General features: G+C 44.8%; 1 protein-coding gene and 1 long non-coding RNA gene across 3 annotated transcripts in view; one reads left to right on the forward strand and one right to left on the reverse strand.

Moving 5' to 3' along the window:
* RHOJ (ras homolog family member J) overlaps positions 1–22,081 on the forward strand; it is a 61,970-nt gene that overhangs the window by 26,993 nt on the left and 12,896 nt on the right. For both annotated transcript variants that reach the window (XR_012650625.1, XM_075029627.1), the window contains exon 2: positions 18,146–18,204. Coding sequence is in view for 1 of the 2 variants with exons in the window: in XM_075029627.1 (XP_074885728.1) it covers positions 18,146–18,204 (59 nt within the window). In the remaining variant the exon portion in view is untranslated. The remainder of the gene's footprint in view (positions 1–18,145; positions 18,205–22,081) is intronic.
* LOC142031862 (uncharacterized) lies at positions 1,746–20,163 on the reverse strand. The gene is made up of 3 exons (XR_012650626.1): positions 19,926–20,163; positions 5,740–5,859; positions 1,746–3,660 (listed from the first exon to the last, which is right to left on the reverse strand). It is a non-coding gene; the product is annotated as an uncharacterized LOC142031862 (long non-coding RNA).

A 22,081-nucleotide genomic window follows, 5' to 3' on the forward strand; every position in this document is an offset into this window, starting at 1 on the left:
ATATCTAGGGCAAGGTGTTGTTCCTTCCCGGCAGTACAGGCAGCACTGCCTTGCAGACATCTCACTGCATGTGGGCTAGAGACAGGTTTAAAAACAGCGAACAAAGACAGAAGCATGGCAAGTGAAGAGGGAAATGATTCAAGAATACACACCAAGCAGCAGTGTTTGCCATATGAGCCTCAGCAGTGAAGCATGCCAGCTTGCATCAGACCAGACTCATCACTGACCATGCAGTTAAATTGCCAAAAATAGTGCTGTGCATCTCAGCTAGCGAGACAGCTCCATCCATCCCGCTCCCGTGCCAGACTGCTGGGTCACATACCTCTGCCACATAGCTGCTGCCTCCGTTGGGTTTGGGCAGAGGGATTTCCACCGCTGCTTGTGATTCATGCTTCTTGTGCTGGGTTTAAAGCGATGCCATGCGGTGCAGTTACGCCAACTGGCAGGGGGAAATTCTGCAATGCGAGAAGGCTGCAATCCTACCCGTGCTTTCTCTTTTCCATCCTCCTCCAAATCCTGGTTCTGATTACAAAGGATCCCTAATCCTTACATATTTCAACAGTCACTTAATCAATTACTTTACATGGCCACCTCTATGTCCAATCTAAGTTGACTCCAAGGATGAAACAACCCAGGAAGTCACTCCCAGACTTCTGTCTCCAAATGGTCATTCTCCGGGAAGATCAGGAAGCATTTCAATTTGAAAGAGCTGCCCATTTACTCCAGCATCCCTCTAAGAACCATAGCAAAATGAAATTCAGTGCTGTCACTCTGATGATTTTTCAGTATGTGTAAGTATGTGTGTCAAGCCAGAGAAAGCCCTGCTCTCCATGAGTATTCTCAGTGTTATTTCATGATGTAGGTATAGCTCCCAGATATTACCACTTACTTACTTTTTGGCTGTGATGATCAATGCTTCAAAAACAAACAGACAAAGTGGCTGTACACCAGAGGGCAAAGAGATGAACATCAAATTTGATTTGTACAGTAGGAGAGGACAGTAATTGCGGTGCATCTATTGCAGCACAGATTTGGTGTATGCAGGAGATCATATTGTTAGAAACGGGAGTTGTAAGCATGGGGGGGGGGAAGCAGAGATAAAAAAGAGCTTAGGGCTGAAGCCACAGTTGTTCAAACAAAGGGGCTAATCGCAGCCTCAGTTACACACACATGTGCAGGTGCGGACTGATCTCAGCCAGCATCTGTGGAAAATGTCACTTGGCAAAGGAGCACGTCACACAAAAGCAAATGCTGCGTGCGCGCACGCAGAGCTTGCTGCTGGCAAGCTACGCTAGGAGAGGGTCCTCTCCGGTCTACACCGCACGGGGGCCTTGTGAAAGGGCAATGTCAAGTGTTCATCATCCAGCGGTCAGTGCTGGGTCAGTTCAGGTATGGTCAGAACTCGTTTACTTGACTTGCAGAGGGGCTCTGGCTGATGGAGAGCCCAGGTGTGGGGCTGCCGTGGGAGCTGCTGGAGGGGCAGTGGCACACGGAGTGGAGGGGCTGCGAGGCTGAGCCTGGAATAAATACACCAAGCAGCACCTTCCTCACCCTCCTGCTCCCGGTTCCCATGTGGTCAAGATTGCACAACCCTTCCCTTGCATCTGCTCCCTGCCTGGTTGCGTAAAATCTACAGCCAACGTGTAGACACCATTTTATGCACTGGTTTTGTCCCGCTTCTACTTTGATTGCAGGAGCTCTGGATAACACTGAGATCAGAGAAAAAGACACACAGACAGACAAAGTGCACTAGGTGAAAGCAGCTATATTTATTCTACCTTTGGCGTTTTGTAGAGTGAAAATCTTTTACTCCACCTCCCCACGACAAACATCGCGTTGAAACAAAAACAGAAAAACATAGACAGAAGGGAAAGAGAAAAGGTGCTCTGCTAAGAGCACTAAAAATATCAGCAATTAAAACAAAAATTATGCCTTTTTTTTTTTCTTTTAGCAATGTCTTTGGGATTTTGGACAGAGCTCTGTGGTCCACGTTTGCTTCCTCTTTCCTTCCACTTTGTTTCGCCACAAGCTGTAATTGAGCACATGATGCAGTCACTAATTGCAAAGCAGAGTGCCCCGTTGCATCAGAGCACTAGCAGGCAGCTGGGCAGACAGATTGACACATCCCAGATGTACAGGGTGCTCCCTTCGCCTCGTAAAAGGCAGCGTCAGAGAGGGTTTAAAACCAGCATCGAGGTCTCCCTTGCACGTCTCTTTCCTTATATGGGTGGATTTGAAAGCAGCCAAAGAGATATCCTTAACAACGCCAATCTGTGGCGGCAGCAAAGCCCACAGAAGTCAAGCCCAGGGTTGGTAGAGGAGAGCCCTGGCACCTCTATAACTCACACGGTCATGAGCTCCCTCACTTGCAGCTCTGCTGATCCAGAGGTCAGCCCCAGAGCCCGCTCACACCCACTGGCGTGAGCAAGAGGTGCAGCGCAAAACGGCTAAACCCACCCAAGAACCTCACGGTTTGCTTTTACCTGCCTTTTTTTTAACCTGTTTTTACCGTGAGGACGTTTAGGATCAGGTAATACAGTGCTCATCTGATGCTGTAGGGAAACGACCACGTGGATTTGCACGTGCTCAGCCACAAGCCAGCGTGGTTTGCTGCTGCCCTTCAAACAACCGCTGGTTCTTTGCTTGGGCTTGGTTTGAAACGCTGCATGCTATTTTGTTCGCTCCATTTTTGTGGCACCAAAGCAGAGAGTTGAGGGTTTCTCAGTGTTTTCTAAATTTGTCACTATGAGAATGCACAAAAATGCTCAAAACCCTTTTAAACTGCCAAAAATGTATGAGAAAAAAATGTTTTCCACTACTCGGCTTTTCTCCATGTGGAAGAGTCCATTTCAGCTGAGCTTAGAGGTGTCTGAGTTAATATCTGTTTTACTTAATCTGGCAGTCTGATTTCTTTGTGGATGTACTTTCTGAATGAATTTCTGGGCATGTGTCAGACACGTTACTCTGGCAGGGCAGGAACCAGGAAAAAAAATTATCATCTCATGAGTTCGGCTCTGGACAAAGTCAGCACAAGACCCCGAGGTGCCTTTTTATACAAGCATCAGCACTGTTTCATTAAAAATCAATGGAAAATTACAGCATGCCTGAAAACTCAGCAATTTCCCAGCCACTAAAGGGAAACAATCCCTGCCAGGCAGCTGTGGCCAAGGCGAGCGCTTGCCCTGCTGATGTTCAAAATCAATTTCCAGCGGCAGCGATGTTTAGCCGCTCTAATCTTGTTGTCAGGGAAATCAGCTCAAATAATATATTGCAGGCACTCTTGCTTTCTGAAGGCACACGTGGGCAACATGCCCTGCTCTCCGCTGCACCGTCCACCTGCAAGAGCAAAGGACGCGGGACTGTCCCACAGGGACGAGCAGGACACGATGGCCAGGCTCTGAGCATCACCAGGGGGATCTGCTGCCTGCAGCGATGGCCAAACCAAAGACTCCTCTGTTTTGAGATGAAGCCACAGACTAAGGCTCAGGGTTTTGTGCCCCAGCAGCCCCTGGCTGCCCGGCGTGGCCCCAAAATGCCGCGTCCCCTCTATGCACTTTGTTTCCCTTGCCACGAAACAGGAAATTTTCTTTCTCCACCTTCATTGTTGGCGTGTTTGCTCTGCAGAGCCAGGCTGGCCTCTGTCCGCCTGTTTGCACCGGCCTAATACAATGGAGTCATAATCCGAGGTGTTGCCGTCATAAAAATAGAAACCGAGAACAATGTCTTCCTTAAAAACAAGGCTTTTCATGTATCTGATCGTGTAAAATATGCCGCTTAAAATCCGTTTGCTGTGCTAACCAGTAACTCAAATCAAAGGCACAATTCACATCATACTTGGTAATAATTTGCGGGAAGTGGCTTTAGATTTTCTACCTCAATTCATTTCACCTTTATTTGCAGTATTCTGTGATTTTTCTTCAAAGTCTCCTTCCTCTGAAGTCATATGTGATCCCCATTAGTGGCACTTTCTTGTAGCTGAAGTGTGTCAACATTTTCTAATACAGCTTAAAGCTCCAGAAAACAAGGGGGAATGAACTACTCAGCTCTCAGGAGAGCAGTGTGAAATAGAAAAAATTACCAAGCATGATGTTTAAAACAGTCTCTCAGAATGCTTTTTTTAAGACCTGCATATTTCAGTCAATCATTAAGCAAATACAGCCTTAAATAAAGCTAGGTGGAAAATAAATAATATTTCTGCCAGATGAAAGAATAATTTACAGAGATGCCCAGTTTCATATTGGCTAATATTTTAAATTTTTAATTGAGATTGCTGCTGCTATCCTGTATTTTGCTGACTATGTTCATTTCTCACTTAAGGGAAGAAAGGAAATGTTATAAAAATAATCATTTCATCATAAATTTCTGCTCTTCCGCAACTAGTGACCACTGCTTTTTAAGATCAAAACATTTAACATCAATTTACATAAAAATATACACTGCTTGTTTCAAAATTAGTTCACTTTTTTTGCTGGTGCAAGACAGTATGATTGATGTTTCTCCCAACCAAAAGTAATTCCTCTGAGCTCAGCAGAGCTGCCTCTGATGTTCACAGGGTGGAAGAAAAGGTGAATGAAACCTAATACGTTTTTTCAAGAGTAAATACAGTCTAAATGGAGTTATAGCTAATAGGGAGTGCAAGACACTCCCGGAAATTCAGTCAAATTAAAACATTTGATTCAATTCAAAAATTCTATTCAAGCATGGAATGATTAACAGAGAAGTTGAATTAATTAATCTTAACCTAAGAGTTAGAAGTTTAAAGAGCTTTAGTTAGAGCAGAAACCAAACAAATTCCTATCGCTTGGAAAAGCTACATATTTCAGAATTAATTTTCATTGTACATGAGAATTGAAAGGTTAAAAATTATAAAATTTTCATAAGAGCAAACTTTCTGCAAATAAAAAAGTAAATGAATGGATCTGCTGGAAAAACTCAACAGTTTCAAAACTTTGAAATCAATGTGGCCATCACACCTATCCATGCCAGACTTAGGTTTAATACATTGGCAACAACCTGAAATTTTTGGACTCTATATTAAACCTCCTTTTCACCATCGCGAAAAGCACTCCACGGGAGCTGACAGCCCAGATCTGGGTCCTTGTGCTTTGCTCCCCGTCCAGGCTGCATCGCCCATCGCCCAGCAAGCCACCGGCTGCCACGATGCCGATGGCACCTCCGTGGCGCCCTGGGTCTGCGTGGCTGGGTTCCCCCCGGGGGTCACTCCTCCCGGCGCGCTACCGTTACGGCAGGGACACAGCTTCGCATAAACCGGTTCAGGTCTTTTCAACAAAGGGAACAGTTCAGATCAGGGTCAGTTATGTCACATCATTTCACTTCATTTCTCCCAGTGGAAATATCTGAACTCTTCCATTGAAAGTGACAGCTTCCCATGGAAATTTCTGATTCTGTAGAAATCACATTTTCCAGCAGCAAATTCCTGTTCAGCTCTATACAGGAATTTGGATTTATTTTTTTTCTGTCCAAAGGAAAAAATCCTCTGGCCTCAGCTCAACCAGGCACTTCAGCACCTCTTCTGTACTCCAGGGCTGGGCTGTAGCCAACGTGCAGCCTCTTGCTCTCCTGCAAGACCCAGTCTGTGCCAAAAAGGCCACCAAATCATCCTTGGTGGTAGGAAGTACCCTTCTTAGATCATGGGAGCTGGATCACGCTCTGCCTCACATGAATGCAATTACGCTTGAATAAAGGATAAGGGTGTCCTATGCTCAGGCTTGCACTCACCTCTCCCTTCCACGTGCGCACACGCAAACATGCAGAGGGTTAAGACGAGGCATTTCATCCATCTGCATCTGTTGCTTTTCCAACATTACAATCACTTCATTGTCTGCAGCGGCTGCCACGCTGGAGAGGAAAGGGGAAGGCTTCTCAGCAGGACATAGAGAAAGCATTAACAGCATTTAAAACCTTTGTGGTAGCCAAGAAAAAAAAAATAACTCCTAACTTCAGATTTTCTTATCAGAAAGTTTAAATACTTCCAAGATTTCTGTTTATGGTGTTTAATATTTCTGCTTCCTCAGTCATACAGGTTTAGAGCTGCTGCACAAATGTTTGGCTAATCTCTGCAAGCTGCAGGGTAAATAGCAGCTGAAGTTTGGTCCTGATGCTAAGTATAATGGGCCCAATTCTGTTTCTGGGAAATGCAAAGCAGAGTTTCTGTTGTGGTCTTCCTTGGGTTCAGGAACAGGTACTTTGTTTGCAAGCCCTTTCAAGCAATGCCTCATGGGGAAACATGCCCGGGAAAAGCCAGCATTAAGGTCAAACTTAAAATGGAGACAGAGCATCAGAGAGGCTGGTGTTGGAAGGGACCTCAAAACGTCATTTAATCTTTCCCCTCCCCAAAACAGGATTGGCGGTATGTAAAATGTCAGCTACAGAAGCGCTGGAGTTTGGGCAAACCTAATTGCTCCTGAACTCTCGCACTTACCTTAGCGTGCCATGCAATGCATTACACTGGAGACAGCTAGATTCAGTTCAGTGTGCCAAATGTGCCCCTGCCCCAGCGGTTCACAGCTCAGAGGATCAGATGCTATTTTAGGTTATGCTACTGTAACTCTGGAATGACGGCTGAGGCACCGCTCTGCTCTCTCAGCTGGAAAGCAGGTCCGACTGCAGGTGTCTCGCTTAAATGCACATAGCAGTGCCTGGGACACACACATAACCTGCAGGTCTGTGCCCAAATGCAGCACCCAAAACACCTTGGCCCATCACTAGCCACATCTTTGCCTTAGGTACAGCAGCTAGCTCGGGGCACATTTGGTCAGCTTGCCTGGCACCTGAATGTAAGAACAGGAGACTCAGGCTCTTAGCACAGCCAGCAGCCAGGCTAGTGCCTGCTTCCTAGTTTCTATTCCTGCCCATCAATCCTATTTCCCCTAATAGCAGGTTCTTATGGAAGCCACACTCCTGTCCCCTTCTGTGTATATCATAGATAAATTTTTCTTCCTTCCTAGCTTTGGCATCTGTACTTTTTGTTGAAGACAGTGGTAAACAGAGAAGCTATTTTTCCCCTCAAACACGTCCGGCAGCAGCAGGCTGTACCGTAGTGTGCCACAAGCTGTAGTACTAATGACGCTGAAAGGGAAACATCTCTCCCACACCCTGACACAGCATCCAGGACAGGTACACCTTAGTTCCACACCCCTCATTCCTTGGCTGTTCTACCACAATTACCAACACTGATTAATGTCAGGTGATACTGAGAACCAGCATGGCCAGCGTAGACTATCTGCCCTTGGCCACTCATAGCCAGGAGCTCTTGAGGAACATGAGAAATGAAAACTCCCCAATTTGTCAGCCTCAAAGTCCTCAGAGAATTAAATCCACTAAAGTTGTAGCCACTGAAGATTAAAATGCTTTTGCTGAAGTGTCTTTCTCACCAAGAACCCGGGATGGCTGTCAAGTTCAGAGCATAGGGTCTTCTGCCAGTATAGGTCACTGTGATATAGCTACTCCATCATCTGAAGATCCAGCCCAAAGTGAGGACAACCCATCCACTGCAGAGCAGAGATTTTGTGCCCTTCCATCAGCATTATCCGCTCCCACTGCCATCGAACCCAGACCAAGACAGATCACCACAGTTTTTAAAAAGACACTGTTACAGCGAAGAGCCAGTGCTGTTAGGCAGCACTGCCTCTCCAGAATGCTTTCCTCTCCCTTCCAGGCAAAAAAAACCCTAGCTCTGATCCTTGAGGAGTGCAAGAAGAGTAGTGGAGAGCTGCCTTGATTTCCCCCAACCAGAGAGTCTTGTCCTCCTATGCTCTGGGAAACACCCTGTGTATTGCCTGGATACATTTCAGCGAAATTTGTCTCATTTTGCCACTAATCTTCCATTTATTCTGATGCTATTTACCAAGCCTCATGTTCCCTTGATAACCAGATGCTTGACATAACTTTGGAGATAGTCTTTTCCCCAGCACTCTGTTGAGTTAGAGGAATGACTTGTTGCCTTACATGGACAGAAGAGAGGAGCTAGGCAAGTGGTCAAGGGCTTCCTTTATTCCCACTTTTTCTCCCTGGAGTAAAATTCACACTCTTTGCTCTGCTTACCATGATCTCAGCATCACTGTTAGGAGACTCCAAATACATCCTTCACAATTAGGTTTCAGTAAACAGTTGATTTAAAGAGTCTTGACTGACATTATCTGTGTTAAAATGAACTGAAAATGCCATAGTCTCTGGTCTTTTGCAGGTCAGGTCAGAATAGCTGGTTAAAATACTAATAAGATTACTCCAATTATCAGTTACTCTTTAATGATCTCAGAGCTCTTCTGCCTTTGCTACTGACTTGAGTCATAAACCCAGCTCCAGAAAAACAGATATTCCTAGACACTGTGCTATGGTGATGGAAGCTTCAAAAATAATTAGTAGAGCTAAAAATATAGAAAATAATCTACATGCTGCCTTTCACTTTTTAGATAGGCTTACACTGCAGTCATAGCCAAAATTTTGTTCTTTCATTCATCTCAGTGTCACAGACAATCTCATCGCCTCAGGAAGGGCACTTCCATCTGGTTAAGAAGATATCTAGTATTCCTCATTGTTTAGGAACAATCTTAGTATTTTTAATAATATATTCAATTTCTATCTATTTATATTGCTACATTTGTTCCTCTGTCTAGCACTTGGTTGTATTTAGTGCTATTACTTCCAGTAAAAAGACCCTCAATTACAGTATCATTGAAATATGCACATCAGAGTCTACTTGCCTACAAATTTAGTGCATTTACCTAGGCCGTAATTATCAGTTTCTAACTCAGGAGCAGAACTGCCTTCCATGGGGACAGCTGATGGTGCACAGTGAGCTGAAATACTCAGGAAGCACCTCCCAGTCTGCTGCAGTGCACAGCCCTCTATTTAAGACAGAATGAAATCTAACAAAACACTCTCTTAGACACAATGTCAATTGTTCTTCAATTCCCCAAGCACTATAATCATGTTACCCTTTTCCATCTAGAACAGCTTTGCACAACGTTGAGGTCCCAAGAGCTCCCTCAGGACTGTATTACTGGAGAAACTGGGCACAGCTTTTCTTGCGAACAGAGACCCCAAGGTTCCTTGGACTCTGCTACCAGCGAAGCTGAATTTGTTCAAGGATTGATTAGCACAGCAATAACTCACTGAGATGCAGGGGAAATCCTCCAGTGCTGATTTTACAAACAATGAGGTCAACAATTCCGATAAATCAACTTCATTCATGCTGTCTATAAATAAGTAATGTCCCAGACTGGGAAGAAGCTGGCTCGTGTTTTAGTGTTGTGCTTGTTCTGAAAGCTTTGGGAATTTCCATTCTCTTTCATCCATTTCTGGACCAGATTCATTCTGCTTGATCTTCCTAATAGACCTCCACTGCTTTTGTGTTCTTTGTCATGTAAGCTGGCCAACACTGAAGTTTGACTTCTCAATGCATTTTGAAAGATTTACAGTGTTTCATATCAGCTGCTTGAATAAAAATGATTGGTAGACTGGTACATCTTTTCTGTTTGCTGTCTATGCATAGCAAATACCCAGCTGTGAAGAATTGAAGCCTTTTTCCTCTCAAGATGCTAAAAAACCATATAGTACAACTCGTGAATCTTCCTATAGGATGACACTGTCTAGATGAATCTATTCCTGTTGCAGAATGGGACAATCGAGCTGTCACTTGGTGTCAGCCTGCTTCCCCAATGCGGCTGCAACGCGAGTCGGGGTTGGGCATTTTCCCACCAATTCCACTGGAATCCTCAAACCTGTATGGATGAGGCAGAGGGGAGGAGGTGCCCCTTGCTGCATGTGAGAAATAGGAGTCCTAGGTGAAGAGCAATCCCTAGAGGCAGTGGAGAGATGTTTGGAAAGGAAACACTGAAAAGTGTTTAGATATTGCTTCTCTGAAGTACAGTCCCAGACTTTGAAATGTCTTTAACGTTGACTTCCATACCACTAGAGTGTTGCAGGAGCGTGACTGTTTGCCTCCCCTTTTGTGAGATGCCTTCAGTGGGCATTTGAGTTACAGTCTTCGGATTTTCCATACAACCAGAGAGTTAAAAAGAATGTAATAAAAAGGCTTACAAATACAAAAGCCAAGGATGACTTGACTTTGGCCTCAAGAAAAGCATAAAGTACTGCAAGACTCATTAAATAACGAGAATAATCAACCAATGTGAGCTTTAGATCAGCCATTGAGGGATGACAGGTAGAAATAGAAAAGTCATGTTACCTCTGGCTAGATCTTTAATGAAACTATTGCTAGACCACACTGTTTAGTCATAGAGACTGCTTGAAAAAGAATTTGGAAAAGAGCTACAAGAATGATGCAAGAACAAGAAAATATGCCTTGTAGGAAGACACTAGATAAGCTATTTAGAGCAGAATAAATGATGCTATGAATCCTATCTGGCTTTAAAATCACTAAATGTCTGTGGCCTAAAGACAAAGCAGTGAGTTCCTCACCACCTCATTAGACCAAGAGCTACACTGAGTGAAATCAGCTGAATCCCAGCCCCGGAGGCCTCTCTGTGTTCCCACCGCAGGGAGCAGGCTGGAAATGTTTTTCAGATATTGTAAATATCAGATGGGCAAAAGTATTTGCTCAGCAGAACATAGATCTCATCCATTGATGAGGTGACAGAAAATGGTGAGGTTTACTCAGAGCCCTTCTTTTGGAAAATGCTCGTTCTCAGAGGCCTGTACGAGCTAGTGGTAGATGATTACAGGAGCAATTAAAGAATGGCATTTAGTACAATTTACATCTAAAGTGCGGTATTTAGGCCAATTACAGGGCAAAATAGCATGCTTTTGATTTTCCTTTCAGAAAGAATATAGTTAAGCTGCAGGACAAGTCTGACGTAGAAAATCAATTTGTCTGTAATCAAATCTTGTTTGTCATGAAGGAGGAAACGGGGGAACATGCCGTGAGCAACGTATGACTCAATTTCCTGGAGATGACCCTCACGTGTGGAAGTGCAGAACAGCCCAGGATTGAGTCACGGGGCGCTGGCAGACCCTGTGCGAGCCAAGGGTTCTGTCACACCAGCTCTTCTCTGCCCTGGATGTGCTGGCCACACAGGGTTGTAGCATCGCATTCAGTCAAATCAAAGGCAGTATTGCCAAGGGAGAACGCTGCGCGGATAGCCTTCTAGCTAAAGTGGCAAACAGTCATTAGAGCTCAGCTGAGCTGATTGTCATTCCTGGCCTGAATGATGGGGACATGTCGTTAGGGTCTTTCTTACTCTTTTTTTGACTGGCTTCCTTTGCCGGCTGCCAGATTGTAGCATCCCCAGGGCTTTCATTTGCAGATTTCCTGAGCGTTCCCAGCTTCAGCTGCAGCAGTGTAGCATCTCGTGAAGATTGGTCCACAGCAGCTAAGATGAAGTTCCCCATACACTGACCCAACGAAAATCAAAGCACCATGTGAGAGTTTAATCCCCGGCAGCCCTACCCCTATTTTCTTCACCTAGGCTGGCCAAAGGAAGGTATTTCTGAACACAAATGTGACCCAAAATTGGTTTCATAAATGCACCTGAAGCACTTTGAAGGTGCTACAAAAACACACTGCCCACATTTACTTTGTTTTCCTGTAGAATATTCAAAGCTGCTATTTCTAGTTTCAGTTCAGTTATTTGGATGCCTGACTGTTACGGGAACCAAAGGGAATTAGAGACCTAAATGTCTTTGAGACATGTTTTGAGTTTCAGTCCCTAGTTGGAACGTAACAGGGATCCTCACATTTCAGCCATAGAGACCCTTATTTAGGAGCTATCTGGTACTAAAAGGTGACAATTTATAAACAAGATTTTTAAAATCACTCTCCTTCAAACAAACTCCTACAAAAACACTTCTGTCCTGCCTGGGGTAAGGCCCAGAGAGCAGAAGACATCCGTGAAGAGGAAGGGGATTCCCAGTTCCTTACAAAAGCTTTCACAAAACTACATTCAGGAAGGAAGGAAAATGTTACCAAGCAAGTAAACATATTGTCAGTATCCCCAGGGGTATCAGCTGCTGGAGAACACACCACATTCAGTGTATTGATAACTTCACTTCACAGAAATCACTCTGAAAAGTGACAGGGGAGGGAACTTGAGGTCCCTGAGACACCCTGGCATTTACCGCATTCCACAGACAACGCATTTGCTCTTGAAGATACAGTCTGGATTTGAGTCATGCCTTGCAAAGATGATTATCAGAAGGAGTAAAACCTCCTGAGGAAATCATTGACTGGTGCCCCCTCCTGAGGAGTTCAACTTAAACCTCAAATCTATGCTGAGGAAAGTACCAAAAAAAAACACAAAAAAAACCCTCATAATTGCAGGTGGACTCTATTCTTTTTATGAATGGCTTGACAACAGTTCTGGTAAAGAACATGGAGGAAACGGGGAACGAATAGTGCTGGCATTGCTGTAAATGTTCTGATTTTATAGGTTTGGTTCACGTTGCAGCAGATTTAGGGCATATTCACAAGGAAGAAGGTGTATCAGCTTCTTCATTTACTGCAAGAACTGAGGAAGAGATTCAGTTCTCACCTCCCCAGGAGCTGCTCTGGTCCTCTGAGGTGACACTGTGTTTCCAGTCCCTGCCACTGAGTATGGAGCGGTTCACCCATTATTTTGCCAATAAGGTCTATGTTCCTTTGTGAATTTGAATCCTTCCCCTTTCCAACTGTCCTGGGCATGATTAGGGTGCCCCAAGTCAAAGCAAAATATTTCGCTCTACATCTGAAAATTTTGTTCAACTGTAAACTGGAAAAATACATATATTTGTGTAATTTGTATCTAAAACACGTGTGTGTATGTATTTTAAAGATAAAAATATTGCTTTGTTTATTTCTCATTATTATTATCCCTCCTTAGGATCTGATCTGCATTTAACACATTGATCAGATCCAGTTACAGCTTCATGGAGAGCTTCACCCGACAAATACATGCAGGAGCAAAGAAGTTTCGTTTGAAGTAGCATTGTGAAACTGGGCACAAGCTGAAGCCAAGAGTTTAAAATAGTACTGCTCCCTCTTGAGTGAGGCCTGTATGAACAAGCACCTTCGGAAATGAAAGCCAATCTATAAGGCATGCATGTAAAGAGCTTTCTATCTAGAAATGAAAAATTTGGTCAACTGTCTACCCATCACTTAAAGCAGCAAGAACCAAAACTTCCATCTAAAGTCTAAAACGTGCTCTTTTGTCCATCTTCTGATTTTACGCTCTTTTCCAGCTAGGAAAGAAATAGACTTGGGCATTTCTACTGCCAGCAGGTCAACCAGAATTGCAGTTGTTCTTGTACTGGTGGCCATTAGCCTGTGTTAAGTAACATGCACCGGGTACATATAATCATAGTGAACAAACAAATGCTCAAACTTAATAGTCGGAGCTTGCTCACAAGGGCAGAAGATGGCCCTTATGAAAGTTTGAGGCTTGACGCAGACTAATTTGCCCCCCAAAATGAGAAAGCCTTTCCATCCAGGCAGGTGCTACCATCTCTGCTTGCTGTCAGGCTCCTGGCACCTCTCTCCAAAGCAGTTGGACTTTAATTTGTTGGCGGGAAGGCACTAGAATAGATGACTTCTCCCATGTCGTATCACATTAGACATTGCCTAAGCTATTGTGTATATTCCGGCTAGTGATTTCACAGTCATTTGGTTCTGCAAGCACTTCTTCACAAGCATGGAAAAACTCCCTGTGTTGTGCACCTCCACTCTCATGTACCACGGCTAAGCGTGTCTGAGCTATTTCATCCTAGTTTGGTGTCATACCAGAGATTTACGTGTTGCTTTGCACTATTAACCCAATATAAGAGATTCTGGGAGGGCAGCAGACAATTTATGTCCCCTTTCTGTCAGTGCAGACCCTGAACTTTGCTGTTGTGTGGCTGAAGGGCTCTTCCATGGGTGCAGTTGCCAGGGCTTTGCTGCAAGTAAATGAAACACAGGGGGGGGAAGAGTTTGGCAAAGACTGACCATTGACAGGTGGATCTGGGGCAACCCGGGCAACAAGAACATCAACAAAAATTGTCATATTGTCCCCAGGAACACAAACTAACCACTTACTTAAAAACAGAGCTCCCAGCTCAGACCATTTCATGGTCCACGCACCAGATCCAGCCCACACAATAACTCCATCTAGCACCTTGCCTTTCTGCTGTGGCCTTCAAGCGGGACAGCATGTTTCAGACCTCTGTGTTGAAGCTCGTTAGCAAAACCCCCAGGCACATAGACCTGCGACAAAGCCCTGGAGGTGACCCAAAATAGCTACTCAAATTCTAGTAAGCAATACCCAGCTAATTTATGATCTAACTAACATTTTAAAAGCAGTGTTTTACACATCGTGCACTTGGTTAAAACCAGCCAGTGAAAGGAGGAAAACATCTGCATGTCGCATCGTCTGATGCAACCCAGACTGGAGCCAAATGAGAACCAGGACTGTGCAAGTATTCAGCCACATTTTATTGCAGTCCCCACTGCACTTGGTGTTAAAGGCCATGCCGTTTCAGTGCTTAATCAATATATCAATATAGCCAGTAAATGGCAAGGAGAGTTCATATTTATCTGGTTGCTCCAAGACTGCTCATAAAGCTGAGTTCACAAGCCCATAAAGGAGCCTGCATTACCCCAATGACTGGGAAGGAATTCCATGTTGGCTTCCCATAGGCTTGGCCACTGAGAGAACAGGAAAAGATAGTTAACAGGGTAAGTAAAAAAAAAAACTGAGATAAAGCCAAAACTAAGGCCTACAAATCTAGCAGAGAAATCGCAGCTCATAAATACAACCTATGTAGTGGACATGCTGAACAGCCTTTTGCCTGACAGAGGTGGACTGATAAACTCTTAGTATAAAAATACCACGATCTTTTCACAGGCAAAAGCCATCTATTTTGACATCTGTTTTGCCTGCATGGAAGTGTGGTGTAAATTTCAGCACCAAGACATTAATCTAGACATCGCTGTTTCAAGAGCCAGTGATTATTTGAATTGTCAGTGTGAGCCATTTGGTCCCCACTGCATTCAGAGCCAGGAATCCAAAGACAGCAGTTTGTCTGTTGCTGAAGTTTAGCCAACAAGACAGTTTTGCTGGGGTGGTAGCTGTAAACTTAGAGAGCTGATGCAGACAGGAAGGATATCCTCTGATGATGAGACGGATCAGAACAATCGACAAGAAGAAGGAAAATAGAAAGGTTGATGGGAAAAGAAAAAGAGAAAGTGAAAGAAAAAAGTAAAAAGAGAAAAGGAAAGAGAGAAAAAGAAAAAAGATATGACTGGTACCATGCAGAAATTCACAGCAGGACCCATAAGAGGCAGGGTGCTATAAGGAGAATTAAAACGGGATGTGCAAGCTGGGTAGGCTCAGAGTGTATTTTTCCAAAAGCCCTTCCATTTCTTAGCCCTTGTGTATGTGAAGAGTAATGGTGGGACACCACCAACCTCTTTATTCCCCTTCAGAATTTCCCAGAGGTCACCAAAAGCCAAACTGAACTGTACAAACTATAAATAACTGTTCAGTGTGTGGCTCCACAGACCTGTTGCAAAATATCCACCGTGACTTCATGGGCCACAGAGCACAGCTAATAGGTCAGGAACTGTTGCAGCATATCCTTCTGGCAAAGCGTAGTGCACCGGAGACAGACTGGACCTCTAAGCCAAACAGCTTGTCTCCAAACCGTATTAACTACTGGAACAAGGCAGCAATTTGTATCTGCACCAGGGCTTTTTGCCACCGTAGCTCTGTCAGTCAGATGCCACCAAGAGATGGGCCAGCAAAGCTTCACAGCAGCCCGAGCCTAGACAGAGTAAATTTCAGTGCGACTTTTGAGTTTTTAAAACACTGAAGACCTGAGCTGATCTTTGTAAGCAGGGGCCAGCTCAGTTTGCCTGTACTCAGGATTAGCCAGCATGAGAGGTAGAGCTGGATGACTGTGTCAGCACTGACGTATGGCAAATGTCTCTTCATATTCATCAGACACATTAGATCGCCTGCATCTCCATGCACCCCATGGCCACACAGCTGTCCTATGAACCTCCTGCTTTGGAGGTGTTCTGCAGGCTCCATACAAGTTCAACCAAGGACTGACAGTGCGACTGATGTTCACATGCACTCCGAAACACCACAGGCAGTCCTAAATGCCACCTCGACCAGCTGAGCGCTGCACAGCTAATGCACCGCAGCTGGAAAATTGCCTTCAGCTGAAGGGTACATCTTCCCACAGCTGGTCCTTAAGCAGAATAAATCAGCAGAACAGGTCTGGCTCCTGCACTCCTTGGCACAAGGGCAGATTGAAGGCTGGCCAAGGTTGCAACTGGAAAAAACCGCACACCTCCCGGCTGCCTCCAGTAAGCTCTGTGGGACCACCTGTGGCCCCCACTGCTTCTGAGAAGGGAGCTGAGAAAGCAAGCGTGTTGTCAGTAGACTTACACAGTTCACACCTCTACTGGGACATTTTGAGACTCCCTACACCACAAAAAGTTGAAAACCAGGGCTCTGGGGACGTTTAGTTCAAATTATTTTATTCAAGCCAGGTTGAAGGAAAGGGATGGGGCATCTGGACTGTCTCCTGTCTGTGTTGGTACCCATCTCCCTACCCTGGTACCTCTTCCCTGGGCTCTTCCACCCACGGACATCCATGCTCAAAATCTAGCCCCACTGAGGAGTGGGAGGAGGGCTCTTGGCCCCGTTCCCGTCTCCTCTTTCCCCCGCGCATCAGAAGGCAGCCCCAGCAGCAGGTGAGCGCGGCCCATCCTGCTCTCATCAGCAAGTCTGGTCCTCGCTGAGCCTTTGTACTCTCAGGATGTCAGTTCTGTTCTGTTTATATGCTAGCAAAATTACTGTGTTGCTTTGCAAGCAAGTAAAGCTGCTGAATAATCAGTCTGTCCAGCCACAGTGACAGAGACTTCAAGTCTAGGTGATTTCAGATAGGACATTGTTCCCCAGTGCAGGAGCTATTAACTTCTATAAACTGGTAGGTGCTTTTCTCCTAGAGAAGAGTCTTAAAGTCTTATCACTTTAAAGAAAATCACTTGTGTGATGGTCTCAAGCCTTCTCTTTGCCAAAAGTAATTCTTAATCTTTCCCAGCCCTCATTAACTACAAGTTGTGATCAGCCAGCAGGCACCAGTCTTAGACTCCCGCCCCAGCCATAGCTCTATGTTCATTCTAGCCATTTGCCCTCATGTTTAAAAAAAGTAATAGTCCATGGGCTGTGAGAATACCATTATTTTGAGCAACTTTCCTGATGAATGTTTAAAGTCTTCCTGTTGACTAATGGGTCGAACTGGATTCCCCCCCTTTCTTTCCAGTTGAGTAGTAATGATTTAAGCAGATTAACTGGTTAACTAAATACCATTAACGCAGATCACATCCTTTATACAAAATAAAACTGATTACAGAGATCAGCTAATAATGGGGTTCATCCAAAGGCAATGAGAAAACATTTTCATCAGTGTTAATGGGCTCAAAATGAAGTTCAAAGTGAATTTTACCAAAGGAGTAAACATGCTGAGTGTGATCAATAAACTAAGCCACGCTTTCCTTCATTTGCAGCAGAATCTATTCGACATCCCTGCAAATACTAGTGCTCCTCTTCCTCCCTGTCCTCTGAAGCATCCACCACAGAGCCCCACACATTAAGCGCTGCCACTTGACTTGTGATTGCGTGACGCAGGACAGGACAGGTTGCCCAAGAGGCAGCACACCTCCACTGAGACCCAGCAAACATCAACCACTGCTGAACACTTCATCGTTTCACAGCCTGGAATAAATAAAATAATAAAAAAATCCCTCTCAGTGATCCATGACAAACCTACCCCAATGTTCATGGTGGGGAGACAGGAATTCTGTGCTTTCAAGTCCTACCACCTCATGGGGGTCAGCTGGTGGCTGCAGAAACAGAAGCAAATGTCCTCCTGTCTCTGGTCCCTGATAGTAGTGGTGTGTGCGGCTCATTAGTCTTGGCCATCGGTAAAGAAATAAGAGCTTGGCATAAAGGATTTGCTGTTGTGGCGACTTTAGGTTGCATTCGATTTGGGTTGAATAGATGTGCTTGGTTCAGGATGCACATTGTAAGATGTGCTAATGTGTCTAGCACAAAGGTCTATTGGCATTTTAGGATTAAAACACATAAAAATGACGCCACTGGCTTGTGCATAAGCAGCATCTCTTGTTTCTCTTTTCCAGTAACTGTGACTGTGGGAGGACAACAACACTTGCTGGGACTTTATGACACTGCAGGGCAGGTAAATTACTGCAAAACATTTATGTTTTCCTTTCCCATGGTTTCTTTGTTACTACCGTATACTGGGCTTTGTTGGTCGTGCTGTTTGTGGGCTTTTACAAATATTAACAATCAGTTGTGAGTTGTAATGCTTGAACTGCTGACTTTCTCCTTTTTGTTTTCTACATAGAGCTTTCATTTTGGTTCAGCAATAAAACACACACAAATACACTCATCCCTAAGACTGAATTTTGTCTAAGCAAAAAACTGAAGCCTGATTAGGCTGTTCAGCCTCCCATATATCCACCTCCTACTGCAAATATGACATTTCATATAAAGTCAGTGTTTTCTTACATTTACCACATGGTGGCATTGAATGTACAGGGAAGAATTCCCATGTCCAAGATCAGAAAACTGATATAATACATCACCAGCCTATCAGTCACCAGCTATTGACTTTTTAAATGGTAACCCAGCCAGACTGGCATCCTTCCCAACATCATTCTCCCAGGCCATGGGTGTCCATTACAGGAGAGTCTGTACCCCATGCTTACTTACACGTATAATGCTTTTACTGTTTCCACTGTCCACAGTCTGATACAGTGTGCTTGCACAAAAAGTTTGCAGAAGAACTCTGGTCTATGGGCTGATTTCACCCCCTGGAGAGGCAGAGTGAGTATTTCTCACTGCCTCGCTCTGCCAGTAGAAGGGCAGAAGAGGGTACAGGGAGCAACACATTTTCATGGAGAAATTTCCCTCTCCTACCTCCAAATGCCAGCAACCAGCAGAATAAAGAAAGGAATGCAATCTGCACAAAAAACCTTACAGAAAATCACCTGCTGAGAGTGGAGGGACAAGGTCCCAGGTCCCTCCCAGCCTGGGAAGGTTGGAACCCACATCCCCCAGGTCCTCTGGTCAGAGCCGGCATTGGAGGCAGCAGGAGAGGAAAGCAGATTTGGGAGCCTGCTTTGCTCTCTGGGACCCAGCAGCCCTGGATGCAGGGCTTTGCTTTCAGAAGCACTTACTGGCTGTGCTTTTTTGGCCATGACTGACTGCTATGAAATGCATAAACAACGCAGAAGGAGACCCTCCTGTCTGCAGAAGGCGACTTATTACAGAATATACTTTGCAGCAGTATGCAGAGAGGTCAAAAACTGCATCAGGACAGACTGTCACTTCCAAAAAAACCTGCACTCAGCAGGACTGGGGCTTTTATGCTTTGAGTTTCACTTTTTTTATTTTATTCCTATCACAGGTCCGTAGGCAGCAATGGTCACTTCACAGCTAGCTTGGTGTCACTTACAGTCCACCCATCCTTTCTACTCACTTGGTGCAAACAGATGCTCCAAAAGCCAGTACCAAAATACGACCCAAGTCCTTGTCCCAGCTTCAATGCATGTTCAATTTTCCATTCTGCACTCACAAACACAGAGCTTGGAGCATGTCTGTCACTATCTGGCAGCACTGCAAGCCTTTGCAAATGAGACTGGAGTTATATTCCATTCTCAGATTTTTATCCAGTGCCTTAACATTTCTACTTGTTTTGTAGGGCTGACAGTTCCACCTACCACCCATTTCCTCAGCAAGACATGCTTTTATTTGTCCTCCTGAGCCAGAAGAAACACTAATCTGTCTCTTTTACAAACTTCACCCCCTCCATCCCCTCCTCTGCAGTCATTTTGCCATCTCCTGCTTCAAACTAGCCAGAGCACCACCTGCCTCCAAGCCCCATTTCTAACTCACCAGGCTCAGTTCCCTTTCAGCCCTTGGTCCAGAGGACGTGGCCATCTAGTCAAAACTCAGACCATGAATCACTTCTTGATGACTAGATTGTATCTCCGTGGAGGTTGAAATGATGATGCTTCCCACATGCTCAAGCTATAAGGACAGATCATCTGGGTTGTTTCCTCCCTCCTTCTCCTTGTGTTGTGTGGCTTTCCAAAGGCATCGGTGTGAAGTCATAGCCAAAAATAGCACTTGACATTACGATGCTATAAAACATATGCTAATGAAATAACAATTGGAAAATGTACTTCTGCAGCAGGACCCTCTGTCAGCCTGAAGGGAGAGCTGGCAGAGACCCCAGATCTGGGGTATCTGGTTTTCTGCATCCCTGGCACAAACAGTCCTAGGAGGAAAAAAAAAACCAGTGGTCTTTTTTCCCCAGGCTGGACTCAGGTGCGGAGTGCTTTAACAAGCTGACATGGCAGGGATCGTACGTGAGGTCAGCATGGCAGCAACATAAAAAAGGAAGTTTTGCTGTATTTTCTGGGCCTGAACACTGCAAGGGTAATGGCAGCAATAGAGCAGGGAGGGAGTAACACCAGTCAATGTACCTCAGCCCTCGCAAATCACAGGCAGGTAACTCAGCAAGGCCAGGTCTGGCTCTGGCATTTCGATGCTGAACCGGTGGCCAGGCAGTGTAACTGGGAAGCCTTGCGCTCCCTAAACAACAGGCAGCAAAATGCGAGCACAAGCTAGGAAAACAAATTAATGATCACCTACAGCCCAAGCCCACGGGGACTCGTGTCCCTTTCCAAATACCACTGTCACTAGCAGCACCTCTGGATATGCCCCATACCCATGTAAATGTCCAGTCCCTTTTTTACACTATTTATTTGCTTGACTTCAACCATCTCCGAATGAGAAAAGATCCTGATGTGCCATATCTCATAATGGTCCATTGCAAGGTTTTATAGCCTTCTCCTGGAGAGCAGGTACAAACAGAGATAGGGTCCTTGTCCGATGTGGTTTGGAGGCTTTTGCCAGCCCACAGACACAGGCATGTACAGGAGTCCAGATCAACTCTTACCCATGACATTAGTGCTTGTGCTTTAACACGTCCATGCAAGCTTCCACGTGCCCTGATGGGAGACGACACCTCTGCGACATGATGTGTGGCTGTCCCTCCTTACAATTTATATAATGCTCTGTGCTGCTAACACAAATCTGGAACGCTCCTCCTGAAAAAGGATTTTCTAGGGGCTCCGAAGGAACAGGCAAAACAAAATTAAATGCACACTCCTGTAGCTGTCACCACCAGGCAGAGCACTCGTGGCTTTTAGTTTGTAATTTTAATGGTACAGTAAGTTCCAGCCCCTCTAAATATGCATATCTGGAATATTGAAAGTGCTTATATTTAGCCAATCTCGTTCCAAAAATCCTAAATAACGATTCCTCGAGGGCTTGCTGCCACCGCGTGGCTGTTTTAGGAGGCTGATTTGCAGCAATTAAACCAAAAACACAGAAGAGGCCTTTGCCAAGCACCTAGTATCAGACCATGTCGACTGTGGCATAAATACAATCTCAGATTTAATTTTCTGGGTTAAAATAATGTCCCATAATCAGGTCAGGCCTTTCTATCCCACAGCATCCCCATAAAATTCATCTGTCTCTATAATGCCATTGCTCCCATCATCTTGGCATCCACTTTGACTCTATTAACTCATCTGCTGGGAGCTGGGCATCATCTCCAGAGCCTCATATAAATCTCCTCCCACCAACTTTGCCTCTTCATCACCTGTATCACTGATGTTCCCACAAACACCTCTGAGGGTTTTTTCCTGTTATTCCCCAGCTGTGGAGAATCCACTCTTTCTTGGGGGCTGATATGTCCAAACAACTCCTTTAGTCTTGTAAATCCTCCTTCAGATCAATACTTTTTATGATACTGGAAAGACATAGGTCAGTTGACAAATACTCTGGCTTTACCCCAAATACTGTGGCTGTGGGGCTGGAAGTGGTAACTGGGAATTTACGCTTCCTGTTAAGTGGGTTTGGGACAATGAACATTCAGTTAGACAAAACCAAACATTCTGTTTGTTGTTTAGGATGTTTCTTTAAACTTCTTTTTAATGAAACAGAGCTAAATTTGGCCTCATACTTCCTTTCAGAATAAA

Source organism: Buteo buteo, chromosome 6, assembly GCF_964188355.1.
Source record: "Buteo buteo chromosome 6, bButBut1.hap1.1, whole genome shotgun sequence".
In the NCBI taxonomy this organism is placed as follows: Eukaryota; Metazoa; Chordata; class Aves; order Accipitriformes; family Accipitridae; genus Buteo; species Buteo buteo.